The sequence below is a fragment of the Lepidochelys olivacea genome (genome assembly GCF_965140295.1).
Source record: "Lepidochelys olivacea isolate rLepOli2 genome assembly, chromosome: 11".
Taxonomy (NCBI): Eukaryota; Metazoa; Chordata; order Testudines; family Cheloniidae; genus Lepidochelys; species Lepidochelys olivacea.
This window is the reverse complement of record NC_140421.1, coordinates 65,329,461-65,355,225: the sequence shown is the minus strand read 5'-3', so window position 1 is coordinate 65,355,225 and position 25,765 is coordinate 65,329,461. Positions and strand designations below refer to the sequence as shown.

Here is a 25,765-nt window from a genome sequence, read left to right as displayed (position 1 = left end):
TTCACAGATCTCCAGTGTGTGCCCACCACAGACGTCGACAGTTACTGCTAAGAGCCAGGGAAAAGAGTGGGGCAAGTGTAAGGCCCCTCTGGCCTGTCCCACTGAATACTTTTAAAATGTTTCTCATTCTGTCACTGGGCCATCCAGGAATTAGACAGGCCTTTGAGTTGGGGGAAGAAGGTCCCTCATGCAAGATTAATTCATGAGGGGATAGCTGGTTTATGAGATCTCTCTACCAATCCCAGGCTTCATCATATTATTTGGCAAGCCAGAGTTTATGGGGGACTAGCATTTGGATTTTTCCATACACAGATCTGACACCTGCAACCACTAATCTGACATTACTACAAACATTAGCCCCAAAGCTGGGCCAATTAATATAAAGTCACCTCAATAGTGGCCACTTGTGACCTCCTTTCTAAGGCTCTGATCCCAGGAGTTGACGAAATTCCTGCAATTACCGTTGAAGTCACGGGGTGGTGCTCAGTGCCTTGTGGGATAAGGCCGTAACAATGCAAGGTGAAATGCCTGCCCAGTGAGTAAGGATTCCCCTGTTAGCACCTTGAATGCTGACCCATGAGAAATCTTCCTGGCTTGTGGAATGCTGAAGGCTTCCTTTACTGTACTCCTTCCTATGTCTGCCTGAGAGAGCTACCACCCAGCTGGAAGGCGGAGGTTGAGCTGATGGATAATTGTTGTTTACGCTAATATCCATTATTACATCATCGACATCATCATCAACCTATCCAAATTCCAAGAGAATTTCAGGAGGAGGTGATGAGTACCATTCTGCACCAAAGTGGTGTTGTGGATCTGCTGCATTAGAATTCCCATCATTGTAACTTACTCTTTGAGTGGCCCCTAAAATCCACTGTAATGGATGCTCCTTAGCTGCAATAGGGTCTGTACACAGGTCTACTAGAGAACCAAGATCTCGGAAATGCCTCCAGCCATCCTTCCGAGACAAAGCATAGAGTCAGGGGTCATTTCCTATGCAAAAATACTCTTCTCCCCAAGACCGCGGTTGCCCCCAAAGCCCGTGTCACATTCTCCTTGCAAGACAGTATGGGGTGTCTTGCCTAAAAAATATTATCTAATGACGCAGCTGACACTAGGGTGAAAACTGGTGTTACCTTGCACTGAATGAAGGGCCGCAGAAGCACGAAGATAGGGATCCGGGTGCGAACAATAAAATCCAGGAAGTCCCAGAGGGCCAGCCCTCCCACCTTGCGCAGGGCCATTTCTTTGACTTGCAGGCTCAGCCAATACCACTGGCTTCCAAGCTGGCGCTCAAAGCACACAAGGATCACCTTCAGGGCTGCAGGGGAACAAACGCCAGCACGTGTAAAGTGCTGCAGAGCCAGAGCCAGAGCCGTTAACTCCAGCCTTTAACAGCTGGAGTATTCGCAGTGAGCAGTGGAGTGCACACACACCTAGGCCAGTTTCTTTACCATCAGCTGCCAACTCCTACTGGGGAGTAGGGCAGTCTTGGGGTTAGAGCCACAGGACTTGGCATCAGGAAGCACGAGTTCTGTTCCCAGCTCTGCCAGTGAGTTACTAGAAGATTTTTCTTCTGTACAATTATGTTCCTTTAATTTCTCCATGAGATACCACCCAGTCCAAAGTTTCCAGACTGCACTAAAGAATTCTTTCCCCTTCCTCGGGATTTACTTCTTTCAAAACCAGTCCAGAGTGGGGATAGATTCCAGTCTCTGATCAAGGACCATGGAGAGAAATCTAGGCTGTGCAACCCCACAGAGGGAATGGCCATGTAACTGCTGTCAGGAGGTCGTTAATGAGGCTACGAAGAGAGACCTTCCAGTACTGCAGCTGCAAGAGCCATACACCAAAGGTTATTTTGGATCCAAGAAGCCAAGTATCAGAATCCATTAGCACAACCCATCGAAAAGGTAATTTACAAATGAACAAGGTTTAGGCTGGAAATGAGGCTGCTTATTAAAGGCTAGATTATGACATAGGGGGTATATCCCCAAGTGGGGCAGAAAGAACTGCCCTTACACTCCCACTCGGGCTACACAGACCTTGGGCCCAGGCACAGAAGAATAAGCAGGGCTATGTGTCTCCTTGCTCCTTTCCCAACAAAAGGCGGTTGGGGAAGTGGGGGCAGATTTGACTCCACCTCTCTCTGCAAGTTTGCCCAGACTAGCTGACCAGCGTGAGTGCTAGCGTAGCTCATCAGCCAATTACCTCTCCCAAGAGCAAATGGAGCAGGAGAGGAACTATCAATCGGTGAAGTATCTCTAAGACCATGCCTGCCAGAGCTACTCCTGGCTTGGTGCAGCATGCGCACCACTCAGTGCTCATGGCTGTGGCTAAAGCAGCTGTAAATAGCTCAGGGTATGCCTTCACTGCAGCCGAGGGTATAATTTCCAACTTGAGGAGACATAACACACTAAAAATAGCACACAACTGCAGTGGCCCAAGCGTGGGACAGGCCAGTGGCCCCAAGTAAGTATCTAGGGGCTTGGACGGGATCACTGCCCTTCCTGCTGCATGCACTGCCATGGCTACACTTCTGTTTTTGGGGGGGATGTGTCTACTCCAGCTGGAAATAACACCTTCTGGCTGCAGGGCAAACATAACTTCCACTCAGCTGGTGCCTGTGAGGATTGTCTCTGCCTTCCCAGGGGTTTCCTAAACGCTCCCTTTTATTTTTCTCTCTTTTGATGGGTGAGGGGAAGCACTCACTCACCCAAGTAAGCCGCTTGGCTGGTGGACTCTGCGAGCCCTTCCCTGCGCAGGTCCTTCCCAGCCTCCCCTGGGGTGGAGCAATGTGCAGGGGAGCTCTCCATCATGAAGTTCTTGCTGCGGGAAGTGCTGATGATCCGAGGCGGCAGGAGGATGTTAATAACAGTCTGGAGCAGCAGAAGGACTTCAGGCTGCTCCAGCCAGGGACTGTCTAAGATCCATCGAAGCGGGTGGCAGGCAAAGGAAAGCAATAAAATAGATCAGGCCATATCCTCTCAAAGCCATGCAAAAGCCACAGCCTCGTTTTCAGTTCCCAGCTGTGATGTAATCAGAACTTCCCTCAAACCAAGCCCATCCCCAACCTTGTTATGTTGCTTCTCCTTCTGTAAGCAAAGGCAAAGTTATTCTATTCCCAAAACACACGCTTGTGTGGCAGCACCAAACCCTATGAGCGTAATGACTCAGCCTCGTCTCTTCCCCTCACTCTTTGCTTTCACGCCTGCATTTGAGGGAAGTGCTTAGAAGTGACCACAATCTACAGAAGAAGACCGGGAGTGAGAGCATGATTTGGCCTAGACAACTGGCAAGGAACTGCGTGAACAGCAACCAACAGTGGCAAATTCCTGCCCCCGTAGCTCTGTATCTTACACTATGGTGAATTTTGTCTTGTCCAGAACTCTGTCATTGCTCTGATTTCAAAAGGAGGAGCACATCTGTTAAAGAGTGAGTTTGAGAACCACTGATCTGTGACACAGCTGAAACAAAAAGGAGAAACAACAGCTCCCATTGTAGCTCGCTTCCACCACCCCGATGAGTTCTAACCAAGCCAAGAAGAAACCAAATAAGAAGCAACAACAGTAGGAAAGGCAAATATTTGTTGTCTGGGAAGGGGGAACTCTTTTTGTTAAATAATCATCAGACCTTTGCTTCCAGATCCTACTGTGAGCACAAATGGAATCAGTAGGTTTAAAAGCATTCCTTCTCTTCTCTCCTGATTGGTGAATGGGGAGATCACATGGCTTAAGGGAAAATCTTCTTTCAAAGCCTGTGCAGTAATAATAAGAAAGGATTAAATGATTTCATCAGAAGATTAGAAATATAAACCACTGTGGAGAATGATGATTCCCATAGGCTTTGTTTACATAGCATAACACAGCTGATGGACTGATAAAATTACAAGCTCTGAGGCGGCCTGAATAGGAGTAGAGCATCTAAATGTCACCTGTTTTTAATATAATCAAGTGATAAAGGGCATTCTGATCTCAAATACACCATTATAAATCCAGATCAATCTATTCGAAGTCAATTTGTTGTAATTCCAAATCGAGAGTGGTACAAATGAGATCAGAATCCAGCCCGAATTACCTGGAAAAAAAGAGCAGAGGGAGTTATACCAATGTCAAAAACAACATCTCCCCATTTGCTGAATGTGGAGGTTACTCCAGGATTCACCCTCACTTCCCAGCCTCTTCACTTTGCTTCACTAACCCACAAAACCCTGATGTTATGGTGGCCTCCCTTCCTGAAAACAAGGGAAACCCACACTTGGATCTTGACAGTTATTCAAGTCTGAATGAAATGCCCCCGCAACCTGAACAGGTCTGTGTCCAAGGCAGAAGAAGTTTAGTGGCAGTGAAAGAAACATATGTTGGGTGAACCTCTGAAGGGTCGAAGCCTGGATAGAGCATCCAAACTATTAGATACTCCAGTGTGAATTGAAACTGAACCGCAGAACCACCTGAGTCTGCAAAACTGGGGTGGAATTCCCAGGAGAAGAGGTTTTTCTTGTGGGATTTCCAGCACTTCCACTTCAGATCCTGCTGGAAATACTGGTGGTATTATGGCATTTCCAGTATTGATCCCTTCTGAAACCCAGGAAAAACATGTGAAAATGGAAAAAAAAGCAAACAAAAAAACCCACATATGCAAAGATCCCAGACTGATTTAAAAAAAAGATTCATTTGGAGTTAGGTTCTAAACAGGGGTAAAGATTTGAGAGAAGGTAAGGGTGGCTCTTATATTTTTAAGAACCAAATCACCCAGCCCAGGAAGAAGCCTGCAATGTCTCTGCACCGATCAGTGCCAATGTTCACCTTATGGATGTCATCTCCGGTTTCATGGTAAATGGGACTGTGATGTGCTTTGATGCCTCATCCCTATACCCCTCTTTCCCATAACACCCCCCATACTCTGAAAAACCTGTCCCAGCGCTCATCTGGATGGTGGACGTGCCACTCATTGGTTAATTCATAGAATCATAGAATATCAGGGTTGGAAGGGACCCCAGAAGGTCATCTAGTCCAACCCCCTGCTCGAAGCAGGACCAATTCCCAGTTAAATCATCCCAGCCAGGGCTTTGTCAAGCCTGACCTTAAAAACCTCTAAGGAAGGAGATTCTACCACCTCCCTAGGTAATGCATTCCAGTGTTTCACCACCCTCATAGTGAAAAAGTTTTTCCTAATATCCAATCTAAACCTCCCCCACTGCAACTTGAGACCATTACTCCTCGTTCTGTCATCTGCTACCATTGAGAACAGTCTAGAGCCATCCTCTTTGGAACCCCCCTTCAGGTAGTTGAAAGCAGCTACCAAATCCCCCCTCATTCTTCTCTTCTGCAGACTAAACAACCCCAGCTCCCTCAGCCTCTCCTCATAAGTCATGTGTTCTAGACCCCTAATCATTTTTGTTGCCCTTTGCTGGACTCTCTCCAATTTATCCACATTCTTCTTGTAGTGTGGGGCCCAAAACTGGACACAGTACTCCAGATGAGGCCTCACCAATGCCGAATAGAGGGGAACGATCACGTCCCTCGATCTGCTCGCTATGCCCCTACTTATACATCCCAAAATGCCATTGGCCTTCTTGGCAACAAGGGCACACTGCTGACTCATATCCAGCTTCTCGTCCACTGTCACCCCTAGGTCCTTTTCCGCAGGACATAAACTGAAATGTCTGTTCCACAGGTGCACTAGTCCACGGGCACAATATTCCCGAATGAGGTCATTGTATCTTCTGACTCGCTGAAATACAGATTAGGATCAGGAAACATGCACCTTCATTCTGCCCCTGTGTAGCTCTCTATTCCCTTTGTTTTCATGCCAAAATGGAGGTATAAAGCATATGGAAGCAGACAGGGTCCAAGTGCACATGGAATAGCTGCCTGCAAATGTATTTTAAAAATCTATTCGTGTCCAAAATAGTAAACATATGGCACTGAGCTGAAAAGGAATATACTGATGAAATTCCTCCCAATGGGATCACCGTGTGTTCACTATTCTTGACAGTCAAGGATGATATTTGATAAGCAGTTTAAAGGCCAGGCATCGGTGTGCATTTGGGCTTTTTTCTCTTCTATGTATTGCTTGCACAAACAGCGCCAGTTTGGTACTGGCTCAATGGGCCCAAATCCCACTCAGTAATCTCAGTTACGCAAATGACGCCCCATTAAGTTTGGTGGGGCTGCATGGGGGCGACCGAGGATAGGACTGTTCACAAAAGGTAATAGAAGACTTTCTGCTCAGTTCCTGGATCCTGAGAGGAATCAAAGTATGGAGCTTGATTCCCAGCTGGTGTAATTCAGCATAGCTCCACTGACATCAGTGGTGTTACGCCAATTGACACTGGTTGAGGATCTGGCTGCTTATTAAGACCTGAGCTCCGTTCTGGTGCTCCAAACCTTGACCTACAGAGGAGAGCTGACATTTTGTTCCACAGGTTTTGCCCAGCTGTTGCAGAAAAAAGAGCACCTATGAGTTGGTGTCTCAACCATAAGCTAAACGGGCCTGATACCAGGCAGGGCAGGCACACCTGTATCTGCAATGCTACAAGCCGGACAACAGCTGTGCTGAAGGGCAGAGGTGGCGAGAGATAAGGGCTGAGATGAAGAAGGGGTAATCCATCAGCAACACTGGAAGGTCCTACTACTCCCATCACCTGCAATACAAACAAAGCACATCACCAGCACTGACTACTGCAATTCCACCCATGGCATACCCTCCAACATTTGTGAAAGAGAAACAGGTACACTTCAGACGGTGTGGGACTGGGGTGCTCGGGGAGCAGGAGTGCCTCCGAATGCCTCATGGCAGCTGGGGCCACAAAGGAGAAGGGATGGTTCTAGCAGGGAAAGGGTGGAAAGGATAGGGAACCTCTACAGGGAAGCCAGAGGGGGTGGACAGAGCGCACAGGGAAACTGGTACATTTCATGAATGTACCCAGTACCAGCCCTGAGTAACCAGCACTGGACTGGTAGAACAGGTAGAGTTGGTGGGTATGCCATGTAGCTACTGTATTCCATGGGAAAATGTAATACAAGCAGGAAGTTTGCAATTAACTTGTAACCCTTTTCCTTCCCTTGCTGATCTCTTGGAAGAATAATGTCCTGAGGTTGATCCAGTATTAGCCAGATCCAGGCCCAGTTCTGTACAATGTTCAGACTCTCCGTAAGCACAATGTATTATTGGGGACTCTGGTTTGTAAAATTAACTGAACTAACCTCTCAACCCACATGACAAATTTAGGCTTAAATTCAGAGGTGAAAACCCCCTATTCTTTTCATTTAAAGGCTTCCCCATGTTCCTGGCTACCATTTTTGGGGGGGCTGTTTGCTGCTATTGGTGCAACACTGAGTAGTGTAAAGGGTCAAATTTTCAAAGCTGGCTCCAGACAAAAGGTCTCCAAATAGCCATTGAGCAAACATGGCTGCCACAACAACGAAGGAGCCACCAGAACTCCTGCCATTATTGGAGCTCCCCGCCACCCCCTTGCGTTGTATGTAAACGCTCTGTGGATCCGGAATGAAGATAAAAATGTGGATGAATGCCAACATGGCCAAGGTAGAAATGCGTTTTTATTTTGTTTTTAAGCTCTTCGGCGCAATCATCGACTTCATCAGCTTTTCCAAAGCATCAAAAAAAAAAAAAAAAAAAAGGCCACACATTTTCATTCTAGAACTCAAAGTCGATATTTTTAACCCAAATGAAACTAAAAATGCTACTATATCCATTTCCCTCAATATTGGTATTTCTTCCAACTCAGACTGAAACATCCTCCGCAGGCATAAACGGTCATAGCTCCATTGACTTGATACTTCCTAGGTATCATGGTCTTAGAAGCAATATTACATGTAACTATTGCTTATCACTATCAAATGGTCAGACAGGCTCCAAGAGTTCTGGGCATACCATCTCTCTAGTCACGAAAACCACAAAAGCTGTCTGTGCTCAAGTATAAAACAAACACACACCAACATTATTGTGTATTGATTAAGGATGAGAACTGAACATTGTACACAAAAGCCTGCACTAGATCAAACCAGGGACATTACAAATGGCAGAGTGAATCTACTCATGTAACCCTCTAACTAGCCACTCAATGCCCTTTTACAGAGCAGTAAAGTTTCCTTCCCGGCTATAAACTGAAACTGCCCCTAGTCCCACCCTCCCATTGCTACCAGGTGTGTGCAGTCTCCACCACCCCACTCTCCAACTTGCAGCCCTCAACTCTCAGCGCAACATGCAGAGGTGGATTTTCAAAGTGGTGTGTGGGAAGTAACACAAATAAATCACTTGACCCTGGGGATCAGTCCCTGTATCTTCCCATGCACCACTTTAAAAATGTACCTCACTATCTCTAGTGTCACCTGGGAAGTCTGCTTGCACAGGTGGATAGGTGACAGGAAAAGGGATCAACTTTAATCTTCAGTCCAGAAAAGTCAACAGCAGAATGAAGCTTAGCAAAGGTTCATAATATTGCCACTTGGCTACTCACCAGATTGACACAGACATTGATCAGTGACCTAAGGTGAGGCAGGAAGGATATGATTGGCTGCCTCTGAAGTGTCAAACAAACCCCTTCAATCAAATTGCTGGCAGGCTCCCACTCAACCTGTCGCCTGGAATACAACAGTAGTTGCTGTTAGCTGTTTGGCTCCCCCACCAGACACACCGAAACAAGGTGACTGATACACGGTGACTCCAACAAGGAACGTTTAAGACAGCAACGACATCCATGATGGCAACAAGGTGCATTCCAGGGGTAACAGTTTTACCCACGTTGTTCAGAGAACACACTGGGAGTTAGAGATGAGACTGGGAAGGTAGCAGAGGCACTCCTGCCCCGCTGGATTAGTGACACAAAAACCGTCACAACAAAAACAGAGAAAGAGAGAGAGAGAGAGGATGAATGGATTGCGATTCAAACCCTAACTTTTCCCCTTTGCAAGCAAGCCTGTGCGTGCAAGCTGGGACATCCACGAGACAGCCAGCTCAGATGAACTTGTCTGATGACTGCTGCTTGCTTTACACTTAGGGAAGCTGGTCTGCCATTGCGGAGGCAGACTGACACAGTCATTCCACTCGGGCTTGTGAAATCCCTGTTGATTTAATGTAGACTTCACCATAAAATCTTGAGTGGAACAAACTCCAGTACTTAGGAATATCTCCTCCCCCACTATTGCACAGCCTAGTCTGCTATATTGTGGGGACTCCCACTTAGCCTGAGCCCAGAGCACAGACAGACGGAACACTACAGACTTCACCTTCTGCATCCCCCCCTCCCCGCAGCAGGACAGAACCAATAATTTGCCTTAACTACATCCCTTACTGATTGCTTTTTCCTTTATAGTGATTTTAGAGTCTGTAAAAGGAGCCAGATTGAGAGCCCTGGAGACAGAAGATCTCTTTTACCAGTTACAACACAGGCAGCATCAATGTGCTTCCCATGGCCCTGATCCCCAGAGGCGGTCTCTTTGGATGGGAGTATACCTCCCAAGTCTGTGCGGCAGGGTGAGTAATCCCTGGATGCTGGGGGCAAGAATGAGGCAGACACTGCGTTACTAGAGGATGTGGTACTACTGAATCAGATTCCCAGTCAGATTCCATGGTAGACTTCTTAAAAGGCTCCTTCGCCCAGGGAGTACCAGGTATGCAGTATGTAAGCCAGATACTGTACCACAGATATATACCTGGGGACACGTAGGTCAATCCCTGTCAGGATTTCCCCAAACAGGAATGCCCTCCAATAGTGAACCTGTACTCTGACGCGTATACCATCCAGATCAGACTCAGACTCCCATTTCTGAGCTGGACACCTATAGGAAGCTGTTCAAAACCTACAAATGGGTCCAGTGAGTCCCAGTGGCCTGCTCCTTTAAGCAGCAGCACTGAGCTGGACCGGTGCTTGCAGCCCTGCTCACCATGTAATAGGCTGACTGGCCAAACTATGTGAAAGCTGGTTCGTGCATTTGGGTCAGCTGGTAGAAGGAAGGCGAGTGACCCAGCAGCTCCTCCTGTGCCTGGGCCTGTCAGAAGGCGCGATTCTAGTCAGGTGGATTTGTACAGGTGCAGCTGGAGTTACTGTGAGGCTATGGCAGGGGTTCCAGCTGCTCAGCAACCTGTGAACAGGTTACAAAGAGAGGGGGGCTTTTGGGAATTTGTTTTAAAAACCCTGGGCTGCTTTTTTGGACCCAAGATGAAGAAGGGATGGTAGAAAAGACAGCAAGATAATGGCAAAAAACAGCACTGGCCAGATGAGGCGGCATTAAAAGTGGGTCCCAATTCCCTGCCAAGGCAGGGTTTTATAAAAAAGGTTTCTTTTAATGAAGGGAAATGCAGTAGGAAGGCGGGAGAAGAGGGGCAGGGAGAAAGATCATATCTCCCCATCTCGCTTGGTGCCTGCGGCACTCCTCATAATCAGAATTTCAGATGTTCTACGGTGGGATCAATGGTATTTGAGAGAGAGTAGTTCAGTCTCCATACCCTTCCATCCTTGGACTCTCAGCTAACACTACTAACAAGGTTACCAACTCAAGGAAACTGTCATGGTGGTTTTTGCAATGTGGGCATTTGTCCAGAAGGGACCGGACTGAGACCACCAACTCCTTTGACACAGGCCACCCAAAGGCCATCAGATGGGAATTTTTATGCTACTAACCTGGACTGGAGTCACATGAGTGAGGTCGAAAGGCCCCATGTTCAATTATCATTCCCTGGAGCCTCCCATATTGCTTCTTGTGATGCTGCTTTCACCATTCACCTGCTAGAGGAACTTCCTACACTCATGTCTTCCATTGCCAGGTGCATTTGAATGGTACTACAGGCCAAGACTATTTTTGATCATTTGTACAGAGCCTTACAGGATTGATATTGTAACCACGGACTTTAAAAATACTCTTCCCATTAATTTAACTTTATGTTTTTTAAAACAGCAAATGTAAAAGACACAGAGAGATAATGAGAATCTTTATAGCCTCAAGACTTATTTTGGGAGAGAGGGTGGTGTTAGATTTCCATGATTTCTTATGGGTCATTCTCAGTAAAATATGCATTTCCTCTATTGCTGCCCGGAAGCCGGCACCAAGAAAAATGGCGACATAAATATACACCAACAGGAGAAATGCGTCTTTGTTTTGTTTTGCTGTAAAAATTCAGTGCAGCATGACACTGTCAATAAAATGACATACCCTTACTTCAAGGCTTGCAACATCAGAAACGGACCCAAAGGTTTCCGTTACACCTGCTCACCTCAAAGTAGGCATCTTGTGAATTTTATTGAACATACGATCCAATCGCTTTAAGATGAGGATAAGGGCAGGTCTCACGGCCTCGGCTGTCCAGTCGGTGATGGGCAGCATCTCCATGATGTAGCGCCGGAGCCCGCGGCTTTCCATCGTCTGGGTGTCATAAGGTGCCAGCTTCAGAAGGGAATGTGCAATTTCTGCCAACCTAAAATTATGGCTTGTTAAGAGGGAAATCTGATACTCTGCAACGTGAGCTTCTCCACCGCCTGGTGGAGGTATCACCAATCTCTTTTAACAGAAGGATATTTGAGGTAAGAGCACTGCAATTTAAACTCTTGGGTCAAATGATCACACATTCCTGGCCCCTTAAGAAGCTTCTTGTGGAACCAATATTTATTCATGTTCATGTATGGTATATAAGGAATACATCATCATGTGGATAGTAGATTGGTAAATTGCACCAAAAGGAACATAAAGAAAGGCTAGTTCATGTTATTAAAACAGTGGTATCATAGTATCTGTGTTCAGTTGATAATAATATATAATATGGGCAATCCCAGTGAAGGGTATTTGCTAGCTTGCTGCAATCACCTGTAATGTGTCAGTGAAGCTGGAGTGGTTTGTCTTTTTGTAATGTTACCAGGTCAATATAGGGGGACGACTATGTGAATTTTTGTGCAATTTAGATGCATTTAACTTTAAAAAATAATGTGGTTCACAGATCCATGTAATCTGTGTTATGTATATAGGATTATTTCTCCCAACATGCTTCATTTTGTTTCTCCCACTAGCCTCACTTATTACTTTTTTGGCTCTTTCTGACTCTCCCAGATAGCCATGCTTATGGGGTTTCAGTATCTCCCACCGGCGCCCCGGCAGCATTTACCTCATGCTTGGAATATGAAAAGCAGTTAAACAGATACTTGAAGACTTGCTGTAATTTTTTTTTTGATGTGCTGAAATTGACACATTCCCACAAAATGTTTCCATTTTGACAAAACTAAATTGTCCAACAGAAAACTGTTCTGTTGAAAACTGCTCAACTAGTTCTAGTAACAACCTTGGAAAGGTGAATCTTGGGGACCAGTACTGTGTGTTGGAAGGGTGTTTCCTCTTAGGCTTCAGGTGCTTTTCTAGCTCTGTCTCAGGCTGAAATTAATGTGCTATGCAATGGCTGAAGGATACTAAAGCAGAGATACAGCTCCTAGCAGGAAGCCATAACCCAGATAGCGTAGGGAATGTACTGTCTGAAATCTTGTTGCTATGTAGTGCCAAAATGCCACAGCTCCTTAACTCTGTGAAATCCACCTTTTGGAAGCACTGTCATTCTTGAATGAATTTAACTTATGGTTAAAAAGCTTGGCACTATTCCATATTTTTTCTGCATAGGTAGGGATTATTTTATGGTCATTTATAATATTATTAACAATGTGGTAATAGGGATTTGAAAAAGCCCCATGATCTTCTTTTACCTGCACATTAACAAAAATCTCCCCCCCATCCCTCCAGTCATATATTGTTTTGGCAAAGGTGATTGGGAGTTTAGATCTACACAGAGAATCCTAATGGCTATCAGCTTTTGTGGCTAAGTTTCTTACTTTTGATTCAACAATGGCACTTGAAATAAATCCAAACACATTCCCTTTGCTGTTTAGACACCCTAAGCATGGATCTGATTTTAATGCAAGTTGGTTAGGCAAAATAGTCACCTACTGTATCTTATTATATGTGACTATGATCAGTTTTATCCGGCAAGCTTTAAATTCTAAAGACAGTCTATAGTGTACAAGTGTATTTAAAAAAAAATCTTTGTAGCTGAGATTTGTTCTTTGAATCTGAGACTGGATTTTCCCATCCCTTCCTCAGAACAGTCCACTAAAGCTCCAGGGACCCTCACAACTCTCAAAGGGGAACCCTCAACATTTCCACTATAAATTCTTTGGAGAAAAAGATGATCCACCATTTGATTTCATGCTAACTACGGATGAGACTGTATTTGTTTCAATCCCAGCAAGCCAGTCATTTCTAGCACTGAAACTGAACCAGCAATTTCCTGGAGCAGTAGAGGAGTTACATTACTCATAGCTAGCTTACACTGTGACTTCATTGATTCAGGCCCTCAGCTCCATTATGATAACTTCTAATCTCTTAAGGACTTCCACCTTGGAAAACAGGCAGAAATGACCATGAGCAGTTTTACCACCTACTCCCCTACTTCCTGATTCATTATAATCTTTCAACAAAATTCACTGATGACACTATTAAGTCATCTGATGAACGATACAAAGATGGGCTTAGTTCAGTGACTCCAACACATACAAACTCATGAAAATAAAGTTTCCATATTAGTATAAAACAGAAATAGTCCCAGCCTGTGCAAATTGAGACACCTTATACTGCGTGCAAAGGCAAAACAAGGATATCAATGTAATATGGAAGATCCATACCCCTCACTTAATGTTATGCTATGAGCTAAATCCTTGCATTGGATGTACATTCCTGAGGCTCACTGAAGTCAATATGAAATATTTGGAGAATTTGTACTGCAACAAAATGGGGCCATACAAATAATTATTCCTTCCTATTTTTGATATTCTCTAGCACTTACTTTCCAGAGGAGAATATATTACAATGATCTACACACTGCCAGACCACACACGTCCACCTGTATTTAAATCAGTTTATGTTCCAGCCATGCACCACACAAGAATTTCATGCATCTACTGTAAGAAGGAAGTCCTATGTTGAAGAGTTAACCACTAACCACTAAATACGACTCTCTTTACTGTACAGAAAAAGGCATTCTGTTCGGATCGTACATAAAAAATGGAGGTGAAATTGCAGGAATTTGCAAAACAAAATCTAAATTAATATTACACAAAAATATTGTGATTTTCATCCAGAGACCTCTACCTATGAAAGAAGCTGTCTGGCAAATTCTTTGGGATAGGTTCTGCATCCCACTGCAGCACCTCTGGATGTCTCCAGTGGTGCAAATCGTCCATAAAAAGCACAGATCTGCCTTCTGAGGATTCCCTTTGTGTAAGGGGAATCTCTGGGTGGCACAGAGCTGGACTGGTGGGTCTACACCAGCCCCTATACCCCAACCTCCAGTGTAAGGGTGAAAGGATATCTGATTGGGGCCTGGATATAACTGGTTGCCAGAATGTCCCTTTGGGACTGTGGGCAGCCTGATATAATTCAGAGCTCTACTTTACTCTGGAGATCAAGCCAGCCCCAGGAATGGGGGAGCAGAAGATCGGTTTAAAACCATCTTTGCTCCCTTCCTAGTGAATCTGGCCTATCAGTGTTTAGTCGCTTTTAGTTCAAGGAACAATCCTGAAGCGTCCAATGATATCCTCTGAAAGCATTCAGATACTCTCAAGTTATGGTGAGAGCTACATTAAAACTGCTCCATATTAGTCCTGGTTTTCATTGTATAACAGGATACAGTACAGACAATTATATAAGAATGACAACACTGGGTCAGACCAAAGGTCCATCTAGCCCAGTATCCTGTCTTCTGACAGTGGCCAATGCCGGGTGCCGCAGAAGGAATGAACAGAACAGGTAATCAAATGATGCATACCCTGTTGCCCATTCCCAGCTTCTGGCAGAGGCTAGGGACACCATCCCTGCCCGTTCTGGCTAATAGCCATTGATGGACCTATCCTCCATGAACTTATCTAGTTCTTTTTTGAAGCCTGTTATAGACTTGGCCTTCACAACATCCTCTGGTAAGGAGTTCCACAGGCTGACTGTGCGTTGTGTGAAAAAATACTTCCTTTTGTTTCTTTTAAACCTTCTGCCTATTAATTTAATTTGGTGACCCCTAATTCTTGTGTTATGAGCTTCCTTGTTTACTTTCTCCACACCAGTCATGATTTTATAGACCTCTATCATATCCCCCCTTAGTCGTCTCTTTTCCAAGATGAAAAGTCCCAGTCTTATTAATCTCTCCTCATACAGCAGCCGCTCCATACCCCTAATCATTTTTGTTGCCCTTTTCTGAACCTTTTCCAATTCCAATATATCTTTTTTGAGATAGGGCGACCAAATCTGCACGCAGTATTCAAGATGTGGGCATACCATGGATTTATATAGGGGCAATATATTTTATTACCAGGGATCACTCCGAAAATACCTATGCGATCAGAACACACCTGCAGCGCAGATAGAACCAAAAATACCCAATAGGATGTCTTTCCACCTGCAGATTATTTTTCATTATTATATCAAATATTATACATGCCCCACCCACGTGGAAAAATAATGATCAAGCAAGTACATGCATGTTTTAGTGACTCTCGAGACAATTGCCAACTTCAGCAAAGTACTTCATAGTATGAACTTCTGCCACTGGTTGTGAGTGTATGAAATCTCCAGGAAATGCACAGGGAATCAGATACAATCTAGCGAACACCGAATACATTTTCTGCAAGACTCTGCCAGCGTGCCAAGAGTAATTGTGGGATAAGGAAGGAGATTGGGCTTCTTAGAACAAAAAAAAAAAAAAAAAAAAAGCAAGTGGTTACTTTGGTTTTATGAAAAATTAAGAGTCAGGGAATGAAAATGGCAAATCCCTGAGATGAACCCACTTCCCTATATGTCTGTGTTCAGAATTCTCCTCCCTCTGCATTCATAACTCTAGTACACACTTTCCACTCCTTAGGGTACTAGAACTTGCTGTCTTTCCCCATCCCCTCCTCCTCATGATTCATCTCCCTTTTTGTGGAACTGAAGCAAGTCGACAAGATATCCTGATTGGAAGCCTACTGAAATAGCCCATTCTCAAGGCTGAGCGATGTAAATTGCTTAGTCAGCCTTGCCCTTGGAATTGAATACAGCATCCTGTATACAGAGCGTGCATTTCTTCACCGTTATACAGACAAGCACACATAGATTTGTACAGTGAGTGGAGTACCTCATGTGAGACTTAACATCCAGCAGCTCCAGGGAAGTTACCCTGGGCTCTCCAGCCAGGTTCTGCAATATCTTCAGCCTAGGGCCACAGTGCTTATAGAACTCAGTGCAGATATTCAGTAGGGACTCCCTGGGCCTCCTGAATTCCTCCCTAGCAATTCGCTCGTCCAGCTCCTCCCGGGGGAGACCCTGGCCTTCCTCCAGCAAGTGAAGGTTTTCCCTGGGGATTAAAAAAAGTGAGGGTGTATGATGTATAGCTGGAAGATGACACGAACAGCTTGGTAAATGAGGAGATTGTAATGAACCCCTCCTCCATAACAGGTAGGGCTGTATTTCGGTAGGTAATCACTGCTCTGGAAAAGGAAGACAAAGCAGCTGGCGTTTGTAGTAAGGAAAAAGAGAGAGAGAGAGAGAGAGAGAGAGAGAGTGCGATTGTTACCTCCAGGACCCTCCTGAGAATTAGCTTTGAAATACCTTCTGCTGGTTTCCCCTGAAACAGCATCCCTTGTCTCAATTACTGTAAGTGGAACCCGATGAACTAGGAATCCATCTCGGAGGAGTTCATCACAAGATGCCAGGGAAAAGGGGTGTAGGTCTTACTGTACCTGATAAAGTGTAGTTTGGCTCCTTGATCCGGGTACCTGGGAAGTTGAAAATGCAGACACTGTGATTCCAAATAGGAATTCAGGAACATCAGAATTGCCATATTGGTTCAGATCCTCTGCCTCACAGTGTCCAGTATCAGATACTTCAGGGGAAGGTGAAAGAAACCCCACAGTAGACAGATGAGAGCTAGGCTGCTCCCCAGAAAAATCTCATCCTAATCCATAATAATTAGAGATTGGCTTAAACCCTAAAGCATGAGGTTTTATATCTCACTCAAAACTTCTTTTTAAAGTGTTTACTATTGTCCTTTTTCTGGGTTACAAGACAAAGAGAACATAAGCTTTGTGTTTTTGGAGTCTACATCATCTGGTATTTTGCATAATTTTATCATGCCCCCTCTTCTTCATCTCCTTTGGAGGGTAAATTATCCCAGTTTTTTCAATCTATCTTCATATGAGGGCTGTTCCCTTCCCCTAATCATTCTCATTGCCTGTCTCTGAACCCCGTTGGTTCTGCCATAGCCTTTTGACATATGGTAACCAGAACTACACACAGTATTCCAGGTGAGGGCATATCATTGTTTTATAGAATGGCATTATCATATTTCCCATAACTGTCTACCTCCTAACATTTTATTTTGTGAGAACAGCTCTCAACTAATGGAGAAACTCTTCTAACATGAGTTGGGTTTTTGTTTTGTTGTTGTTGGGTTTTTTTGCTTTTGACTCCCAGGAAGAATAGTTCGGAAGCTGGAACAGTGATCAAGTCTTGTATCACTAGACTCCTGCTGACACCACTGAGTTTCTGTTATGAGGAAAACATCACAGAGAAAACAAATTTGAAACATGGAGCTTTAGAAAAAAATATTTTGAATAGCTTTTAGAACACTGAAAATTCTCTATCAGAAAGTCTGGAGATTTCAGCCACGAAGATTTTCCAACTACACAATATCAGAGTCTCTAGACAGACAATTTAACAATCTGTCAGGACACAGTTTTACTGTAATTGTAGTCCAATTTTTGAAGACTAATAAAATGAGCATTGGCTAAGATTTTTACTACCTTTGTATCCTACTTTTAGACTTCAATCAGTGGATGGGTGCCTCAATCCCACGGTTTAATGCACTGATTTCAGTGACTGGACTAGATTTGTGCCCTAAACATATACATGTTGTCACACTGTGGTATGGAGGAGTAGTGTGGAGAACTGGGGTTGTATACCTAGCTAGTTCAATGTGGGGAGAAGAGATAGGGACCAATCTAGATTATCTTTAGAAAATGATTCTCTTTATTTATATGCAGCCCATGGGGCTAGTCTGGATCATCCATTGCACGTACAAACACAACATTTGCCATCTAAACCACACAGATACCGCAAGGGAAATAGAATTCAGAACAGAACCTTTTGCTACAAAAACACTGGCTTCTACCGCTTGCATTAAAGGAGAATTTCCCTTAGCTGTTGGTAATACCTGGACTTGTAACCTCTTTGTAGGCTAGCAACGTGACAACATAGAATCTGACCACAGAAACGTGTAACGTATCCAACAGAGAGATATGTTAGCCAGCTGTGCACTCCACACAGATTCATAAAATCCAACGATTTGTACCAGGCTTTTGTGCCTGTGCTTTTGTGCCTCTCTACAATGTAATATCCGGAGGTTTTGTGCTCACAGCAGCCTCATGTGAACTGCCTTGCCATGAGTGATAGAGCAGTGTAATGGGCGACACCTCCACTGGGTTTTAGTTAAACAACCCTTCAGACTTTCCTTTCCTTATTTCCTTCCTGGTGTTTTCAAACAAAGTAGGGAAAAAACAACACATCAATATCTGCTCTCTCCTGCATTCTGTGCCACCCTCTCCCTTGCTGTTTCTGCCTAGCAGCAAAGGGAACCAGATAAAGGCAACTGTAAGAAGATGATCATAAAGGAAAAGCAGCAAGTAAACTAGTGAAAATGCAAATCCCCATTCATTTCAACTGGAAATGCAGAACGGTTCAGTCACATTGTCCTAAAATGAGAATCCAGGACTGGACTAGATTCTTACTTAGCAGTTGCTTACTTAGCAGTTCATTTTGGGGCTTTGTTTTCTCTTCAGGCCTTGTCATCCTTAGTGACTGATTGCTCTCTCCTACACATAGTGCCTTCAGAACTGTTCCCAGAACACAGAACAGACCCTGCACTTCAAAACTCCAACAGAGGCTAGTGGGAGCAATGGATTGAAAAAAAAAAACCCCAATGGAATTACCTAGTATTCACCCCAGCTGACATGGTGTGGTTGGCTGTTGTGGCTCCTTTATGGCCTTGGTCACACCTGCTCATTTGAGGGGCAGTCATGGGCCTGTACAAAAAAGATCAATAACATATTGAAGACAATCTCTCAGAACCAGACTGGCTCTTCAGCCATGACCTGGTAAAACACAGTGCTAATTTTACCGAGGGTGAGCGCGGCCACTATACACTAGCACGCTATGTGTGCATCACAGCTTCACAGTATGCAGTTCCCTGGACTCACGTTATCCAGCGAGTTACAAAGTACAGTCTGTAGTCTGACTGCCACAGGGGTTACCTAGTGAGAACTTCCACGCTGTACAAGAGGGCCTGCAGGGAAGTGGCAAGAGCAGCCGTAGCAGCAATCTCCTCACGAGCAGCTGGCACCGTCTCCACTTGTGAGGTCTGCCTCTTCAGTTTCTGCAGGTAACAGGGAACCAGTGCTTCCAGGACCATCAGCATCTGGAGGCTGGGACAATAGAAACCACACAACCTTGCTAGACAGGAGTGTGCTGCAGAGTGAAATTCACTTCAGGCAGAGGTTTGAGAGTCCAAAGGCAACCCAAGGGCCACTGGATCTCATCTCAGGTTGTGATTTCATGATATCTCACTAGCTAAACAGGGTTGGGCTTGAGAGGTACTTGGATGGGAGACCCCGCTGAAGGAAATCCAGGTGGTGCAGGAAATGAATATAATACAATTACTTGGTTTCAAGACAGCACCTTTAGTCTGAGGATCTTGAAACCCTTTACAAAGGTAGTTGAGTTATACCTGTTCAAATATAGGCCTAGAGATGCCATGCAATTGTGTAACGCCCTAATTTGCATATCTGGTTCATATGCATTCTCTCATTCCAATACACTCATTTTCCCTCCCAAAGATTCCTTTTCTCTCAGGCTTCCCTCCTGAATTCCCTCCATACCTGCTTCCCTCTGTTTCCCCAATTCTCCTCCCCTCTGTGTTTGTCTGCCTCTTCTCTCTGGCTCTGCTCCTTCCCTCACGTTCCCCCTCCATGACCACAGAGACCCTAAACCAGACAGCGGTCCCCAACCTTCTTGTGGCTATAGATAGATGGCTAGAGTGACTGCCTTTCTAGTGCTGCTCTGTCCATCACGCTGCCCGGGGCTTGAGTCATATGGCTGTTGGCAGCCTGGGAGCTGTGCTCTACGAAAGGCGCCTATGGGTTGAGAACTCTTCGGGGTCTCTATGATTTAGAGTCCCAGAGCAGACATCCAGGACCCTAACCACAAAGCATATTCCCCATACAGATGCCCTCCTTGACCAGTGAAAGTGGTTAGACAGCAGCAGATGCTTGAGGTATGTTCCAGGCGCCCAGGATGACTGAACACAGCTGAGTTTCCTATCATCATGCCTATGTTACTGATGGTAAAGCGAGGCATAGAAGGGCTAGGTGACCTGCCTAAGGTCACACATCATGTCTGTGGCAGTCAGGGACAACCCAGGTCTCCTGACTCCCACTCCCAAATCATTTCTGTACCAGTGCCCCAGCAAGGTGTTAGGGGAGGGACAGTGCTTGCTGCTGGAGGTGCTTTCTTTCAAATGAGATACGAAAACAAAGTCTTGTCTGCTTGTATTTATTAAAGCTTTCTTGCAAGAATAGGGCTGTAATGAGTTAACAGCCAGTTTTAACCTGGATAATTGCCAGAGATGTGCTGAGTACACAGAGGTTTTATTTAAATTCCCAAACTTTTCACTAAAGAACATTACAAATACAGCACGTTTCACCAACTTTAAACTCTTTTTTTTTTTTTAAGCAGTAGAAGATTGTGAACAGACAACACTTCCTTCTAAAAACCAAAAAGCAGCCATGCTTGGAATCCTCTTGCATAATCTTTACCTCACACCCCAAGCTATTATTTTTCCTTTCCAAACATGCATAAACTAAGACAGAAACCAAAGAGATGTTACCTTCTAAATGATTCAGGAGCATATGCCACCACAGTTACACACAGTTTGATGGCTTCACTGATAGAAAAGGTCAGATCCTCATTCCCATAGCAGAAATCTGAGGGGATGAGAATAACTTATGCAAATGGTATAAATGGAAATGGAGGCAGGTGGAATTCATTCAAAGGGTGAGCATAAGGCCTATACACCACTTAGGTCCTAGTTTGAATTTCACCCACTGTCAATGTACTCTGATTTGCACATGAAAATAAAGGTTTTAATAACAAGTTTTGTTACTCAGCTAACTGCCATTTTACTAAAAATTGACATCAAATGTGACACTGACCATGTGGGACTTGTTTCACCCCCTGAAAATCAGGTCACTTTTATTTAAGTGCCTACATATGGATTTACAGCCAACATTTTCAAAAGAAGCTAGCAATTTTAGATATTTTTTTTCAAAAGCACTTAAGTCCCATTTTCAAAAGTGACTCAGGCACTTAGGAACCTGAATCTCATTGAAAGCCAATGACTTAGACTCTTAAGTGGTCAGGTCATTTTGAAAATGGGACTTAGGTGCTTTTGAAAATGTTACCTTTCAGTGCCTCAATTTTTAGGTTCCCAACTCAAGACACTGCAAAGAGTCCAGATTTTCAGAGTGTGGATGCTCAGCACTTTCCGAAATTCTCTTAGAATGTCCCAAGTTGGACACCCAAAAATAGAGGCAACCAAAATTACTGGTCACTTTTGAATATTTGGGCCTTATGGGCCAGCATTTTCAAGAATTCAACTTTCATTAAGGCACCTATATGAAGGCCAGATTTTCACAAGTGCTCAAGTACCCTGGGACTCCCATTATGACACTTATGGGCAGATTTTCAAACAAGTTCAGCACACAATGCCCCCTTCTGAAAATCTAACTACTCATTTAGGTTTCTGAACTCTTTTGAAAATCAAATTCCAATTGTGAGTGTTGAGCAACTGAAAATCTGGTCAGAAGTGTCTGAATTGGGCAACCAAGTTTGAATTTTTTGCCTTATATTCTCATTTTAAACAATAAATCTGGGATTTTCAAAGGTTCCTAAGGGAATAAGGTGACTAACTCCCTTAGGCAACTTTGAAAATCCAGCCAAGGAGAATTATAGAGCTTTTCTGGTCTAAATTTCTTTTAAAACTTAACAGGTTGAGAGATGCTGTATTGTGCAATTTGCTCCTGAAAGAGCAAGACAATATCAGAACCCCTTAATTATTTCATATGGTAATTAGTGGTACTGCTGTACAATACTGCTAAATCCCAGAATATAACCAACCTTTCCTGTAAATCTCAGAGGGCTTCATGGTTCCTTGAACCCCATATTACTGGGATACCAGTAATGAAAAGCTTGTGTATAAAGTGAAACTAACTGTCTAAAATAGCTGAAAGATCCATACAGTAGCAGCAAACATTATTTCCCCACAAAACAGCAAAGCAGCTGCATTGCTAAATGTAGCATCCCATTGCTTCGACTACTGAAGGAAGGGAGGATCCTTCATGTTTCTGAATAGCCCTAAGTAATGTCCTTAGAGATGGGCCAGAACCAAAACCTCAGAGCTGAACACCAGAGAACTGCTGATTGGTGTCCATGTCCATCCTGGGGATCTGATGCCTTTGTTTCTTGCCAGCATGGAGCAGAGTAGGGGACTGCATTGATTTTGTCTGCATGATGCAGCCTGTTTGGGATCTTTGTTCTTTACTCCCCATTGACAAAATTCAAAATGCCAGTGGCTGGTCTCAAACTTTCTCTCTCAGCACAACAGAAAATGCTTTTCAATGAAATAAATAACCCTTTATAAATAAATAAATATAATAAATAACCTAACGGACGACTGTGACAAACCTAACCTTCGCAGCTGGGTAAAGTGTAAGAAGCTGGTACTGCTGCACTCAAAAATCAAAAAGCCTACAGCAAATATTACTGAGTCAACATATTAGATACTAAACAAATAATCATGTCTCTTGAATACAGGGGATAACAAAAGGAAGAATTGCTATTACCTAATGATTTGAGAGGCTTTTCGGCTTTCACCAGCTCTAAGATGTCCAAAATGTCAGGTGTATCTCCCTCTAGGGACTGCAGCAGGTCAAACAGGCACTGAGCTGACACTCCCTTGCTGGGTCCATTGTTTGTAGCATCCTGTTTAAATGACACCCATTTATTATTGATTTTTTTATTATTTTATTTGCATCCCAAGTGTCTTCATTTGCAGACAGAAACAGTTCAGTTTTAATCATGAGTTCATAGCATTTACAAGTTCAGTTCAGGAGTGTAATCATATAAAACAATATGTGCGCTGTATATGTGCGCTTTATTCTCCAAACAAAGGTAACGTGGTCTGGAAATTGAGTCTGGAAATTGTATATCTTTACTTCCAAAGGGTTCATTCAAGTGCTGCCCTCTGAAATAATGGTGTCACAGATACTCAAGGTCCCTAACTCCCTCTGGGCCTTTATATTCACAATCATAGAATCATAGAAATGTAGGATTGGAAGGGACCTTGATAAGTTATCTAGTTCAGTCCCATGCACTGAGGCAGGACTAAGTATTATCTAGACCATCCCTGACAGGCGTTTGTCTAACCTGTTATTAAAAAACCTCCAGTGACAGAGATTCCAAAACCACAATAGGTGACTTGTTCCAGTACTTAACTGCCCTTACAGTTAGGAAGTTTTTCATAATGTCTAACCTAAATCTCCCTTGCTGCAATTTAAGCTCATTGTTTCTTTTCCAACATAAAGTTATAGAATTGATGGTCACACTTTATATTAAGGTTCCATTTATAAATAGTTTATAAAAGGTTAATAAACAGTTAATCAATTGCTAGAGTCCAACAGGTGAATAGGTTGCTTATAACCATATATCATGTCTGTACCATGCTTACATCAGCTATTAATCATTTATTAACTCTTTATAAACCACTTAAAATAGGAATTTAATATAAAGTATGACTGAATTTATCATACTGGATCAGATCATTAGAAATATAGATAGTTGGGTTTGCAGTGACTGGGAGAACTGCATAGTGAATTGCTGCAGGAAAGGCAGGAGAGAAGTTCTGGAAGCCACATTTAGGCTGCTAGGTAAGAGAGTGGAGGTTCTGGACTTTAATCTCTTACCTAGCAGAGTGAAGAGAGAGTGAATAAGGATAATGGAAACAGAAGGGTTACATGTGATTTTTGTTCTATAACATGATTTCTAAAGTTAACTTAGCAGTCTAACCCTCTGTCTCAATAAGTTTCTCTCACCCCTTTTTGCAGCATTTCAACCAAGCCGCCTGTCTCTTCCCAGTAACTGGGGTTCTCTCCCTCAGAGGTATCCTCAGTGCAAGAAGATACCATGACATCATCTGAAAGGAGGGTTCCAACTATGGGATCATTTTCCTCAACTCCAGTTGGATATTTTCCTTCCCTGAGACTTCCATCCTCCTCAATAGCACAGAGGCTGTCAGACTGGGTGTGAGACGGTTCTACTGTGTGCTGGAAAGTCTCATCTATGTACCTCTGTCTCCCTTAGCTCCTCCAGTTCAGCCACTCTCGTCTCCAGAGCCCGTACTCGGTCTCTGAGGGCCAGAAGCTCTTTGCTCCAAATTCACACATACGCCACCTGGCCATAGGGCAGGTAATGCTACATGCTGCATTCAGTGAAATGAACTGGATAGCCCCCCACTCTGCTTCTGGGTTTGTGCATGCATTGTTTTTACGCCTGCAGCTTTTTTTGTTTTGTTTTGGAGGTTTTTTTTTGTTGGGAGGGCAGGTGGTTATTGGCATAAGTTTAGAGTAGGTTAGGTATGTCTGGATTTCACGCTCCCCCTCTAAACTCCTGTTTGCTAGCTCCTCTGGTCACTGAGGAGCTGGTTTTATAAATCCCTGTTCTCCCTGAGTAGCCCTGCCCCCTGGTTAACAGTTAATAGATCCTAAGGGGATTAGTGTAACAAGTACAGTGCTCTTGATTTCCATGAGAATTCCAAGCATACAGCTCCTCTTTTTCCCAGATGCTTTCCCCTTGCTTTCTCCCATGTGGAAGCCTGTCTGCATATCCATGCTCCCCAGTGTGAATCTAAGGATCAGGTTTTACTCACAGGGAACTCGAGCAGAGGAGCCACACTGGCAAACAGTTGCAGAACAAAGGGCTTGCGATGCAGAATGTAGAACTGGCGGCAGGCAAACTCAATCGCTTGGCGTAACTGTGGGTTGCTTTCGTAGTCAGCATACACCTGGGGGGAAACGGAAGAGGAAGCGTACAGAAGTGACAATCCAATTAAAACAGCAAAACAGTGAATTCTGCAAGATATTGTGGGCCTTGAAAACAGTATTTCCACATTTCCTTCATAACTGGCCCCCAGAATCCTGCCCTGCAGGTGTTCAATTAGATGTGGGATTCAGCAATCGTTAATTTCTCTGAGCTTTGTAAACAATACAGTTAGCTAGTAGCCTCTTTTCTATTTATAGTGCCTGCCTGCTCTATTTCCCTGTTGATATAACAAGTTTCCTTGAAAAACAGCTACCGATATTGCTCTTGCTGTAGTCAGGCAACAAACCCCACTAAATTCCTGCGTTTGGGGTGGATTTCACCCCATTACAGAGAGCCCACATAAGACCTTCTATGCCATAGAAATCCAACGGGTAGCCTTGGGCAGGGGGTGCAGACAAAGTAGCTGAGGTGTACACCAAGGAGAGGAGCTCAGTTTCTGAGGGCAGAAAATGAACTTTTTGGGGAAGATAAAAAGATACCCCCTTGTCCTGCCCCTGAGGAAGTAAATGGACAAAATATTTATATTCATGGAAATGGGATCT

The 25,765-nt window shown here is 44.0% G+C and overlaps 1 protein-coding gene across 8 annotated transcripts in view; it reads right to left on the bottom strand.

Moving 5' to 3' along the window:
- The window catches only part of UNC80 (unc-80 homolog, NALCN channel complex subunit), a 187,766-nt gene that overhangs the window by 22,142 nt on the left and 139,859 nt on the right, over positions 1 to 25,765 (bottom strand). For all 8 annotated transcript variants that reach the window (XM_084643900.1, XM_084643903.1, XM_084643905.1 and 5 more), the window contains 13 exons: positions 25,051 to 25,185; positions 22,970 to 23,108; positions 20,956 to 21,052; positions 19,325 to 19,495; positions 19,004 to 19,096; positions 16,757 to 16,792; positions 16,153 to 16,371; positions 11,233 to 11,433; positions 8,480 to 8,603; positions 6,518 to 6,643; positions 3,631 to 3,754; positions 2,714 to 2,920; positions 1,134 to 1,318 (listed from right to left, as the gene is read on the bottom strand). In XM_084643900.1, the coding sequence (XP_084500026.1) occupies positions 1,134 to 1,318; positions 2,714 to 2,920; positions 3,631 to 3,754; positions 6,518 to 6,643; positions 8,480 to 8,603; positions 11,233 to 11,433; positions 16,153 to 16,371; positions 16,757 to 16,792; positions 19,004 to 19,096; positions 19,325 to 19,495; positions 20,956 to 21,052; positions 22,970 to 23,108; positions 25,051 to 25,185 (1,857 nt within the window). The remainder of the gene's footprint in view (positions 1 to 1,133; positions 1,319 to 2,713; positions 2,921 to 3,630; positions 3,755 to 6,517; positions 6,644 to 8,479; positions 8,604 to 11,232; positions 11,434 to 16,152; positions 16,372 to 16,756; positions 16,793 to 19,003; positions 19,097 to 19,324; positions 19,496 to 20,955; positions 21,053 to 22,969; positions 23,109 to 25,050; positions 25,186 to 25,765) is intronic.